Raw genomic sequence first — 13,772 nt, forward strand, 5'->3', positions numbered from 1 at the left:
AGTAGTGTGGAGATAATTCCTATAGTTGGACTTCTTCTCATGAGGAACATTCTATTTACTATGGGCACGCTGATTAGACAGGCCAATCATTTTGGAATCTATGTATCTTGTATAATATAGCAATAACCCACGCTGGGTGTGGGTAAAGCTGGATTTACCCACGGTTGGTGTGGTTTGATCACGAGGGCGAAGCCCGAGTAGCCAAACAAAGACAACCATGGGTAAATCCAGCATTACCCACACCCAGAAGTGGGTTATTGCTATTATACAATGACATTATTTAAGGAAAAAAAAATTACTTTTCTTAAATAATGGCATTGTATAATGCCTCCTTGCTGCCCTTCCGCAGCTGTCTGGTATTCTGCGGCAGCTCTGATGTACTGCGCATGCGTATGCTTATGCAGTACATTAGAGCTGTGGGCGGAAGCAACAGAGAAAGCAAGATCTCCGTTGCTTTTTACAAACTGTCTCGCTATGTTAAAGGAGTTGGACATAGCGAGACAGTTTTAAAAAAAGCAACAGAGAATCTCTGTTGCTTTTTTTAAAGCTGTTTTGCTATGTTAAACCCATTCAACATAGCGAAACACCTTTAAAAAAAGCAATGGAGATAGGAAGATCTCAGTTACTTTTTTTAAAGCTGTCTCGCTATGTTACACTCATTTAACATAGCGAGACAGTGTGTAAAAAGCAACAGAGATCTTGCGTTCTCCGTTGCTGTAAAAAAAGTTATACTAATGGAAAATGTCTGGGCGACCGGATCTTTTTCCATTACTCTAACTCTGATTTACAACGTGCACGCTGACCAATCAGTGTGCACGTTTTGGAATATTAATGGGGGGTCGTTGTACAATCCCTGTTACTGCTTGCCTAGTATTGTTTCTGTGTTCCTATATAAACAATTATTTTCATCGTTTGTTATTTTTCGTACAGATTTCCTTCCTGTCTAGTATCTTTTTTTAATTTTTAAAAATGTCCATGTGTGATTATAATGTGTTAAATGTGAGTGTTGTTATTTTACCTGATAACTGCACCTTGATAAGCCTTCAGTTAATTACCTCAGTTGGTACTAGTATTTTTTTGATAAAACAAAATTTAGGGAGGCACAGGCACTTTTTCTAGGCGGGGGATAACTAAAAGTAATACAGGGGGAGAATCAGAATCCACATGTTCTCTATATACATAAAGGTATATTTCAGCTGTTGGTTAAGCATATAATTAATTTTGGTTTTCTCTGCCTTCATGCTGTGGCCTCTGCATTACCTTTTCCCTTAACATTATATACTCTTGTTTCTGTCTGCAGAATACTTTTCTAAGCCTAGCCAAGTTTTCCCGAAAGAATAATGTCCTGCATCCAAATAGCACATTGAGGGCCAGGCATTTAGCATTTATAAGCTCCCTCTATCCATAAGATACATGGGTGCCAGGCCTGGTGTAAATTTCCTATTCCCCATCCACTTGTCTAAGTTGTGCTTAAATTTAGTAACAGACAAATTCAGCTTCACATGGATGGGAAGCCTGTTCCTTAGGAGGGGCAGTTTCTGGGACACACATCTGTCTCTCCAGAATGTTCTGTTTAAGTTACAGACAAAATTCAGTCCTAGACCTTGTATTTCTGGTACTATTTGATTTATGAATATGTAGGAGATTCATAAGTGTGGGGTTTGCAAATGCCTTGTAATCCAGGCATAGATCATCCCTCAGCAATCTATAAGAGACTGAGTATAGGGAAAAGGGTTTAAGGCACTCTTCATAAGGCAGGTTTGTTACGCCTTCTGTTCTTTTTATAAGGAACCTTTGAGGTCACTCTAGTTGTTGCATATGCCTGTTCAGGTACATACCAAAGGGAGCAATGTACTCTATGATTGGTCTGATAAGGGCGGAGTACAGAGTGATAATGACCTCTTTGGACCTAGATGCCATGCCCTTACTTATAAGCTGCGCAACATAAAAGGACTTCCTCACCACTGTGACCACATGGTGGACGAAGCTAAGACTACTGTCTACGGGGGTACCCAGATCCTGGACTACTGGGATGACTCTTAGTGGTGTATTACCAACGTGGTAATTAGCTGGAATGGTTGAGTTCCCAAAGGGTACAGTTATGCATTTCTTAGCATTGAGCTTAAGACCATGGCTTTGGCGACATTTGTTAGTCAGAGATAGACCTTGAAGAATACTAGTGTCTGTAGGGGAGTTGATGATAACCCCAGCTTGCAGTCATCTGCAGACTTACTCAGCCATATACCTTCAGCATTTGCTTCAATTTCAGAGAAATAGCTGGCCCAATACCAAGCCCTGGGGGAATCCGCTAGTGACTGGCCTGTTGGTGGAGGTAACCTCACCTTTTTTGACCTCCTGGTTCCTCTCAGTGAGCCAGTTTGCTATCAGGAGGATGTTAAATGGATTTATACCTAAAGAAGTGAGCTTGTCTTTAATGCCTGAGTGGGGTGTTGTATCAAAGGCCTTAGCCAGGTCGAGGTAAGCTGTGTGCACAGTCTTACCTTCATCCAATGCTTTGATGACCCTCTCAAAAACGTCTACCAGATTTAATAGGCATGACCTTCCTTTAACAAAGCTGAACTTTGATTGGTCCATCATTTTCAGGTTACCCATGTCCTCATTTATCATGTCCTTGATGATTCTTTCCTGGCTGGTAAGACTTATGGGCCTATAGTTACCCAGATCCTGGAGTAGTTGGCCTCCTGTTAAAAAGGAGTTAAATGGCTGGTTTTACACTCAAGTCTGTGAAGCTTAGCACATTTTCCACAGGGTTACAAGTTGTGTATACAGTGCAGCTGAAATATGGTAACATTTTGAAAATAACATTTTGTATGAATTCTGTAGATATTCTATTGTTTCACTTGAGCTTATGATGCATGATAGTTTTTACATCTTCCCAGTAGCTCTGAATATTTTAGCATGTTTATGTGAGAAAAAAAGCAGTGATATTCCATTTTGTCCCATTTTCATGTATGTACTTGGTAATGTTTTTATCACCCAGTAATTAATTAAGCAGTAATCCACAACTGGATGTGGGTATATCAGGATTTAGCTGTGGTTTGTGTGGTTTGATCACAAGGGTGAAACCAGCTGTGGGTAAATCCTGATACACCCACACACAGGACTAGATTATTGCTATTATACAATGACATTATTCAAGAAGGAAATTGTGTACCTCTCTTAAATAATGTATGACGGCACTTCATTCTTCTTCCATGTTCTCTTCTGTAGGCTTATGTACTGAGTATGCGTATGGGACTTGCATTCCAATGCTTGCATAGTAAGTACATTAGTGCAGTGAAGGAGAATTAACTGAGAAAAGAGAATCTCTGTAGATGGCTTTTTTTTCTTTTTTTTTTTTTTAGTTTAAAAAAAATCAAGGTTTTAAAAGTGACACGAGGCAAATCAAGTATATTTCTCTTTCTTTAGTTTTGCAGAATGTACCTGATTTTTTTCGTATTTTGCACCGTTCCCCCAACATACACTAACAAAAAGTCTGGCCACTCAATGGTACTTCAACGGCTGGACGTTTTTTCTATTGGTACAGGTCGATTTACAACAGGTATGCTGGCTAAGCTGTCTAGTCTGTGCTTGTTTTTGAATACTGATGACCTCTTACTGTATAATTAATATTAGAAACTGGAGATATCTTAACCTAGAGATTTAATTAGCAGCTTAATCACAGTGGTCAGACTAACAATAATACATAAACCTAATGAGTAAAAAGGGCAGACAGCAGGAATAAATCAAAGAAAAATTCAAAATGCTACACAGAAAACAAAGTATGTTTCCTGCATCACACACACACATCTCATAATTCCTTTTCCTAGGACAGTGCTTCTTAAATATAGTACAAACTATGGCACTAAAAACTATGTCTTCCTCAGAAATACAAAGCAATTCTGTAAGATAACCCACTTGTCTGTTCATTTCATACAACTGTCTGCCTTTATAAGGTCAAATGTAAAGCCTATGTCCAGGTATCTGACTGTGAGACAGGACCACAGAGGCTGGACCAGATCACTTAACATTAATTAGAACGTTGACTATACAACACAAACCATAATAAAGCAACAGCGCCACAGGATGAAATTTGTTTTACTGTGGTTTTCTTTACCATGAAAGATATTTGTCTTTGTTTACCGGGAAAATCAGACTGCATTGTACCCATCTTCAGCGAATGCCTGCGAAGAAAAGCTCTGTGTGCTTACCTTGCATTTTGTTAGGTTTCAGTCAAACATAGAGTAGTTATATGTCTATTTACATTTATACACAAACAGTAGTTACATGTATACATATACGTTCTAAGATTTTACAGAGGTGGAAGTTACGAAAGCACATGGGCAACTTAGTGTGCTCTACAGGCAGCGGTTATGAATAAAAATTGTTTTGTCATTTCAGTAAGAGGTTAAGAATATTATGTTTATGGAGTGTATTTGGATAGTATTGTACAATGAAAAAGTTTTAACCCTTTGATGAGCATGTACAGGACGAGGATTGGTTGAGATGTTGTTTAAGCAATGGTTTAAAACCGCTGAGTTTGTCGGAGAGTTTTATTTGCATAGGGATACATAGGTAAAAACTATTAATTTCTTGCCTGAAGCAGGAAGTAATGCCCTATCCAGTATATAGTCAAATGTTATTCTTCGGCTAGCAAAAGCTCTCAAAAAGTGGCAGCCATGCGCACACAAGCAAATAAAGTCTACTACAGCATCAGGTTTGCCTCTGTTTATGTCAGGTTACATATTTCTAATAGTAATTTTTAAACAGCTGATATTAGGGTGTGTGTGTGTTTTCTATAGAAATGGAGCTATAAAGTACATTCGCACAGTTGCTAAAAACATTTTGTTGACTTTGTCAAGTACAACACTGAATGTTCCTGTTCAACTTCAGGAACAGCTTAGGAGTCTGAGAACAAAATACAATGCAATGTCACAAATTATCATAATTTAATATCTGTCTTTTTTATCAGTAGCATAGTAGTACCTTTGCCAGCATAGTTATTTTTTTTCTCTTTGAAAAGATCGCATATTTATGTAGTGTGAATAACCTTTCTTCTCCTGATTTATTTTATATTTGTTTCAGTCTTCTTTTGGTTACATCTCCACCTTGATCTCTTTGTCTGGCTTACACAGATTTCACAGTGACACATGTATCACTGATGTCCTCATTTCTGCCCTTCATCATCTGTTAAACATCCTTATGCCACTTCTGGAGAGTATTTTCCCCAAAAAGAGGTAAGTGGCTGCCCCTTTGTTTTTGTTTTGTATCCAGACATCTTGTAACTGTTAGTAAAGAACAAAATCATCCAGTGGTGCAAGGTCAAACAGTCAGCAGACTGACTGGAATGAATGTATCACTCTGCAGTTACTGCAGAAAGCAAATCATGTCCCTCAAATATCCTTTCTTCTGGAACAAGTAGTTCATTAACACAAGCTGTTTTAGCAACAGGTGAACTACTTGGTGAGACAAACTTGCATCAGTTGTCTTTCAGCAGAACTATTTTATTGAACTCAAAACTGAGTGTGTTATTCAATCATTTCGACCAACATTTCCTTATTTATTGGGATTTTCTTGATTATTTCCATGATCGCTTCTATTTTCTGTACATTAATTACATGTTTGGCTAGTTATCTCAATTCACAGGTTTATGTGTATATGTTGTTCAGGATATGCATTTTTTTTAAAAGGACCTTCTGGGTACCTTCTGCTTCTGGATTCCACATGGTGTTTTTAGCACTTTTACTGGAGTTTCATCATGCATGTTACTGTGTGGTCTTGAACCTGACATTGCTATGAGTAGCCATATGTAGGCTAGGTCCAGGCCTACCATGTTATTTGTATTGTTTTCTGATATCCTTGGCATTTTACCTTTCTAGACTACTCTGACGTTTTTTGGTGGTTTCATGATGCAATTCCAAGACTCATACGGTCCCAGAATTGTGTGCGCGTGTATGTATATATATATATATATATATATATATATATATATATATATATATATATATATATATATATATATATATATATATATATATACACACACACACACACATACATATGGGTCTACTTTGTTCACTGAAAACACACCAGTGAAACTCATTTCATTGCAAACTCATTTCACTGAAAATCAGTTGCCTAAGCGCAATTCACTGAAAGCTCACTTCATTGAAAACTGTTTTGACTGAAACTCATTTTGTTGAAAGGTATATGCCCTATTCCCCACTACAATGCGATCCTGGAGTTAGTATATATAGTAAGGGGGTGTGGGGGGCACATCCCCCCACATAGTTTGGGTATATATTATCTTCTGGAAAGAGTTATTCATTCAACTGGTAAGTAACCATGTCTATGGTTTCCATTGTTTAAAATAGGTGGGGGGGGGCTACACCCCCACCCCCTTACTATATATACTAACTCCAGGATCGCACTACAGTGGGGAACAGGGCATATACCTTTCAACAAAATGAGTTTCAGTCAAATGAGTTTTCAGTGAAGTGAGCTTTCAGTGACTTGTGCTCAGGCAACTGATTTTCAGTGAGATGAGTTTTCAATGAAATGAGTTTTCAATTAAATGAGTTTCAGTGGTGTGTTTTCAGTGAAATGAAGTAGACCTATATATATATATATATATATATATATATATGTGTGTGTGTGTGTGTGAATCTACATGAAAACAGAAAATATTGACGATTGCTGTTCTCCTTTTAGGTTGTTTTGTTTGCAAGGAGCAAGCCTTCCCCTGCACACCCCACTACTTATGAATGCTAAACCTGATATCGACAGACTTTGAAGAAAGGGAACTACTCTAAGACACCCCAGTGTCGGACTTAATATATGTAGTCCTCACATTCAGTCTCGCTATTCTTCAACCTGTACATATGTGTCTTAGACTTTAAAGATGTTACCTTTTTCAAACATGTTGACAGAGACTTTTATCATTCCAGTCCTTGAAGCATCTCTTGATAGTCAAAGTTTGGAAAGCATCTACCCTGTCTCTGGCCTGACATTTATTTGCAGGGTTATTGAGAAGGCATGTTGTATCTAGCATCAGTCTTTTCTTTTTATTCCTGCTACTCAATCATGCAAGTCTAGATTCAAAACCCAACACAGTAATGACTTCTCCCTCAGTAAGGTGGTTATTGATCTTTTAGTGGTGAGGGATCAACACCGCTATTCATAACTGTCCTTCCTTGATCTTTAAGCCACATTTGACACCATCACCAATGGCTTCTTGACTGCATGCCTGCAATATCCACTGAGATTTTTTATTTATGATCCCTGTTTGGTTTGATTGTTACTGTTTAGTGTGTATGCAGTGGGTTATCTTTGAAAGTCATTCTTCGTTTGTGAGCTGGTCCTATATAAATTCATCTTGGGCCCTTTTCTGTTAACTGTCTGTATGCTTCTACTAGGAGAAGTAATTTGAAATTGAGGGTTACTGTATTATTTGCTTTTGGTTTCCAATTATACTTTCCTTCCCATAGCATTGTGTATCAGTTTTTGATTGCTTTAAAGGCAGTTTCTATGCCATTCATGTCTTTAATGTGATGTTTATGGTTGAAAATCAGATCTCTTTGCAAAGTCAAAGTCTTTAACTGCTTATAGCTTGCTTTCAATATAAGTTATGGGGGAACAAGGTGGGGTCCATGCCTCAGATCTTCTTTCTGTCCTGGCCTAAATCCTTGAATGCTCTCTGTTGGCACAACTTCCAGAGCATGTATCCAAATATTTTCTACTGTGTAGCAAGCACCATGATGTCTGCCTTGTGCACAGTTCATTGTGCCATAACTCTACATTTTATACCATGTACCAGGGCAGGCATGCAGAGCATTTCACTATGTGAGCTGCACTGTTCTCAACACTGGAAGTATTGAAATATGGTATTCAGTGCAACACTGATTCAGTGTGCTTTCCGAGCTGCAGTGACAAACATTCATTTTTAGTTCTTGTCAGCTCTTCCATCTCTTGACTCCCATTCTCTGTGATGCACCTAAAGGATCAGTACTAGGCTCCGTTCTCTTTTCATTAATCATCAGTAATCTAACCATCAATTGCACAGAGCCACCAGTAAAGTACTACATGCTGACAATATGGCTTGTACAGACTCTGCAAATCACTGTACTGCATTTCTCTTTTTTTTTCAGTACTGGCCTCTTCGCTACAGCCTCATGGCTATCTTCCAGAGTGCTCACAAACAGCAGTAGTAAAATGAGAACTATGCTGTTTGGTACTGCAGTACAAATGAGAAATGCACCTTCTTACTTAGGATATTCCTCCTTAACTCCTGCCCAGCCATGTAAATATCATTCCCCTGCTGATAATCCATTGATCTAAGGCTTGATCCCTTTTTTACTTTCTACTCTTTTTTTCTATGTATACATGTAGTCACTCTAAGGTTGAATTCTCCATTTCACTCTAACCCTTTCACATTTCCTGCCTAGATCTCAGCAGAGAGGTGTATGTTCTTCGTGTAGAATGCATACTTCATGTCACTACTTTGGCCTTTTCCTCTTTTTCCTTTAGATTGTCATTAACAAAGTATGCATTGTTTTCAGTCTTTCAACAACCAGAGGGCTGTATTATTTAATGTTTTCCAATCAAAAGCTTTTTTGTGACATTTCAATGAATTAGCACTCTTTTTGATATGTAAGCTTCCTTTCCTCAGCTTCCGTTATTTGTACACATGGTCTCAATATCCATTCTCATCATTTTATTTTTATTTTTTGTTTTATTTTACATTTGTTAACCGGGATAGTCCGACTGGATGCATGTCCATTTTCAAAGTAAAAAAAATTTATTACATATCTCAAAACTTCATTATATGTCACATATCACAAACATTTAGACAGTAATAGTATATTTACATAAATCTCAGATTCTTCTCCTTTCCAAGACTCCCTGTTCATCTCCATCTTTGATCTGGTATTGTGTAACAATGCTTTCTACCTTTCATAAAACACAATGAGCTTTCTCCTCAGATCGATGTACATGTACTTTTGTTATTAATAAATACCTTGCTTCCATGACAGTTTTTACCTGTTTTACACATGCAGCTTGACTTGAGTAGTAGGATATGACATCTCAGGTTAGGATACTGCCTCTTTATTGCTATATTATAATGTTTATTGTAAGGAATTTGCCTTTTCCACTCTTCAGTATTATAATACCCACCACTGTTGGAATGGAGCATTATTGAGATTATAAACTGACAGGCCTGTCTTTTCTTTAAGAAAATATTTTTTTTTATTCTTTTAATATTTTTATTTACTGTGTGCAAGTGAAAGTAGGAAGAACTGGAGTGTTAATTTCTAAGTAGAGTGGTAAGGAGCACCCAGATTGTGACTGTGCCCTTCAGATATATTTGTGTACCATGTTGAATGGTAGTTTTTCATTCTTAACAATATCACCGTCTTTTTATAATGGCTACTGCCAGTAGAGAATGATGCTGAAGAATTTACATTTTGTAACTTCTTATGGTAATGGAAATGTGTTATCAGTTTATTTCATTAACATTATATGATCCTCCTAACAGTTTAACTCAGTGATTTAAGGTTATACTTCACTAACAAACTTATTTCTGGGTTTGATTTCCTCAGTTTGCATTTACAAATTGTGTTCCTGTGTCACCCCTAAAAAGAGAATCATGCGCCTAATGAATGTACAGGGTAAAGAAATAAAATAAATACAAATAAAGTTTTTTTTAATGCTTACTGACTAGGTTCTGGTAGGCATATGGCCCTTCTAAAGGCATGAGACAAGTTTATATATATATATATATATATATATATATATATATATATATATATATATATATACTGATTCAGGAAAACTTAGCCAGAACACCGAGTGAACATCCTCCCACTGTTCAACATGCATTATGAGATCTTTTAACATCTACCTGAACTACCAGCAGAGCATGAGGATGGGAACGTGTTTTAATATGTCTCTGAAGTGTGGTACTTTAGAATGCATTCCCCCTACACACATACACATATTCTCTGCAGTGTAGTATCAGTACTAGAATGTAAATGTAGATATCTGGTGCAGGGGTGGGGGGAGAGACACTGATCCACATGACATCAAAATTGAGTGTACAAATATGAAAGTAAATGTTCTTAGACAAATGCTGTAAACATTAGTCATGTGACTTGCACCAGGGGATCAGAGTGTCTTATAGTAAAATAAATATAGTAAAATAAACACGTGCAAACAGTAATATGAATGTAGCAGTAAGTCAATATGCATTCGTATGTACTTGGCTGTTAGTTTTGCTTATGTAGAAGACATAGAGGCATCTGTTAGATTTTTTTTTCTGCAAAATATTTTTTGAAACAAGGTGGGTATAATTTTATTTCGCTGTTTCTTGAACTTGGTCCTTGTTGAGACAGATGTGCACTAAATGGAATACTTCCTCATTGAACATTTGTGTGGGCTGCTGAACAGTTATATAGGCTGCTTGTTATGCAAACAAACCGTGCCAAAGTGGATTCCCATCCAGTATTAAAAACATCAGTTGCAGGAGTCAGGCTGAGATGTCTCTTTAAAGCATACGTTAATATTCATTATGTTAATACTAATTAGTCCTCCTTCCAGCAGAGGGTTTTGTTACAGATGGATTACTGTCGCAGCCATTCAGGAAACAGTGTTTTGCAAATACAGCAAGAAGAGGGTCAAAGAGTCCTTCCTGCCTAGTTACTGAGTTCCAGTTAGGGAAAATGTTCTTAGTGCAGAGTACAGCTGTTTGCAATCTTTCGCAAGCTCCACGCCTTCTGGCCCAGGGCCTGCTTTTCTGTCTGTAGCTAACAACCTCCCTTTTCATTGGTGTTGAGTTAGTCTTTCCTTTCCTTACAGCCAATCAACCCTGGAGAAGAACTGTTAGTGTGGTACAATGGGGAAGACAACCCAGAGATAGCAGCTGCTATTGAGGAAGAGAGAACCAGTCACCAGATCAAGAAGAACTTAGCGAAAGCTAAGAAAGGTGGGTGCTACGTTTTTTCAAACTTGTTCTGCTGGATTTAAGGACACTGTACTAAGGACCTGGTTTTTGCTGAGTTTGATCATCTTGAACTTTTTACCAGTTCTGCTGCACAGTAAGCAATCACTGCATAGCTTTTATACAGGAGAGACGGTTGTGCTAGTAGGTATGTCTGTGTGACCTTTCTCAGAGATTACCCTGTCTGCTTGCCTTCTCTTATAGGCAGCCCTTATTTAAAGAGACATGATGTGCTGATGCATAAGATGTCTTGTGTCAGCAGTGTTATAAAATCGTTTTCATTTAACAACAACCACTGGGACTTTTTTTTTTTTTGCTTCAGTGTGTGTATTATTTTCTTTTGTAACTTTGAAATCTTTTCTCCGTGCATTATCTTCCCATCTAATATTGTAAATGTCATAATGAGTCTTGCTATTTTATGTCCAGAGAAAGTATGTGCCTTTTTTGCTGTTTAGTGCAATCTTTGGAACTTTTAACTTCTGTATGAACAGACTGAAAAGTATCAGTTAAACTCCTTGACAGAGCAAGATGTTTACTGTGAAGGTGTATGTACATCTGTGTGTCATTTAAAACCTATAAATATCTTTGCACTAAAGAAATTGAAAGTGAAATCAGTTCTGTTGTGATGTGCAGTGGCAGATTTTGCAAAATGTAAAAGGGAGAAAAAGTGACATTGCAGTTTAACTTTGTAGCTTGTTTGTAGCAGTTTCTTTAACTGGCAATAAGAAGGCAGAACTTTGAAAAATATCTGGATTTTTGCAACTGTTTCCCTATTCTACGCTTGTACTGCTTAGATAGTATAAACCAGGCAGCCAGATCATTTGGTAAAGGATTACTGTAAAGAAGGGATATTTTTTGACTTGCTGTGCTGAAGGTTAGAAGGTTAATTTGCCTTTGCAACCATGAAATCTGTGTACTAGGTGGTTCTATGGATTTTTCTCATCTCACTTGTGTTTATTTATGACACCTCGAGCACACAAGCTGACACCTTATGTATACATGAACTACTGGGTCATTTAGGACAGTTGAGAAAACACAGTCTACTGCTTATTGTCTGTGACAATTGTTAAACCACATTCTAGGTAAAATGTTGCTGCGACACTACTGTACACTTTTACCATTCCATCAGGTCATTCATTTAACTGTACTCTGTCAGCATGATGTAACATAGTTTCAAGAACATTTTTGATTGTTAAAGATGGCTTTGACTGTTGTTTTGATTATGTTAAAGATGGCTTTGACTGTTGTTACACTGGTGACTTGTTTTAAATATTTTAAAACTTTTGTAAGGTGTTTACAGGTTGTTTTGAATTACTACATCCATTTTTGTCTGAAAAATTTCAGGAAATCAAGATCTTGAAAGGCATACTTGCCTTTGGGGGCTGTAGACTGCCCAGGTCATTTTTTTTCCAGGATCTGATACTTTCATAGATGGTGTTGAAGCCTAGTCTGTTAAGCAGTGTTTGCTGATTAAGCACCAGTAAAGTGTCTGCTACTGTAATGTCAGTGTGTAGAACTCCCATCTAGAGAGGAATGCATCTTAGTAGCACTTTTAGACAACAGTAGGAAGATGATTCTGTCTTGTGTGGATTATCCTGAATTTAGGTAAAATCTGTTTACTGTGAATATGCTGAAAGTGCGAGGAGGAATTGTGTTAGCTTTTAAACAGAAACCTTATTTTAAGGGATGATGCATTACTTTGCCAAAAAAAGTGTAGAAATATGGTTAAGGTGCACAAAATATTGTGACTTTTAGTAAGAGATAGTAGCAAAAGTCCATGTCAGCTCTTCATTGGTTTAAATTAATGCTTTGCACTTTTATTAAACTGCAGTGTACACTATGGCATTCTAAGACTTATATTTCATGCAGTAGATGTGCTTAAAATATATTGTGAAAGTCAACCTTCACGTAATATTGTAAATATACTTACTTCAGGATACACGTCTTTGAGAACTAGTTGAGGCAGTCCACAAAAGGCATCAGTGCTTTAGAAATCTGAGTAAATCACATTGAAAAAATACATTCTCATGTTACAGTCCCAGAACGTTAGTGAGAACAGGCCTGACGGGCCTTGCATCCAGTTTTTTTTTACAACTGTGTTGTGTTGCAAAAGCTCAGGCTTGGTCCAGTCACAGAGAAAAGGCAGCATTTGTAAGGGCGCAGTGCTTATGTTCCAGACAGATACTGACAGATGCATGCCTGATTTTGGAATGGCTAGCATAACCTTCTTGCTGTAGGCCTTTTTAACAAGCCAAGTCAGCTGATGCAAGAAAAAAAAAAAAAAAACAAGAGACTTCTGTTCCTGTCTCACTCAGTCTGGCAGATGCTGAAGACGTTTAAAAATGTGTCTGACCTTTGTTTCCAAACACTGTCAAATGTCTGAATTGCAAAAAAGTTTTTGGTTTTGATTCCTTATTTTCTTTATTTTAAATGCCTGTTTTTAAGTTTGATAGTACTTAAAAATGAGATTTCTTTTTTTAGCACTGTTCTGCAGCACATTAGAATATTTCTGATTTTGAGACTAAATGTTTCTAAACCTGGAATAAAAAAGTGCTTCTAGAAAGTGTGAAAGACTGGAAATACCAGACATTAAATCCTACTTTTGGAGGGAAGAGTAAAGTTTGCTAATGTTAAAGTAAATGTTTTGTTTATCTGATCAACTGAAACCACTAAAGTATTTAAATTTAAAGTGTAGATGAAGCACATTTTCAGAGCCACTCTGCTGTGCAGATAACTAGTTCAGGATCTCTTGAATAAATGTTTGGGTGAGTGTAGG

At 37.3% G+C, this 13,772-nt stretch overlaps 1 protein-coding gene across 1 annotated transcript in view; it reads left to right on the forward strand.

Annotated features, from left to right (window-relative positions):
* The window catches only part of LOC122794868 (PR domain zinc finger protein 2-like), a 993,012-nt gene that overhangs the window by 488,616 nt on the left and 490,624 nt on the right, over positions 1-13,772 (forward strand). The window contains exon 4 of the mRNA XM_044063467.1: positions 10,855-11,093. Within this exon, the coding sequence (XP_043919402.1) occupies positions 10,855-11,022 (168 nt within the window). The 3' untranslated portion in view covers positions 11,023-11,093. The remainder of the gene's footprint in view (positions 1-10,854; positions 11,094-13,772) is intronic.

Source organism: Protopterus annectens, chromosome 2.part1 (assembly GCF_019279795.1).
Source record: "Protopterus annectens isolate FY-2018-M chromosome 2.part1, PAN1.0, whole genome shotgun sequence".
NCBI classification, from domain to species: domain Eukaryota; kingdom Metazoa; phylum Chordata; order Ceratodontiformes; family Protopteridae; genus Protopterus; species Protopterus annectens.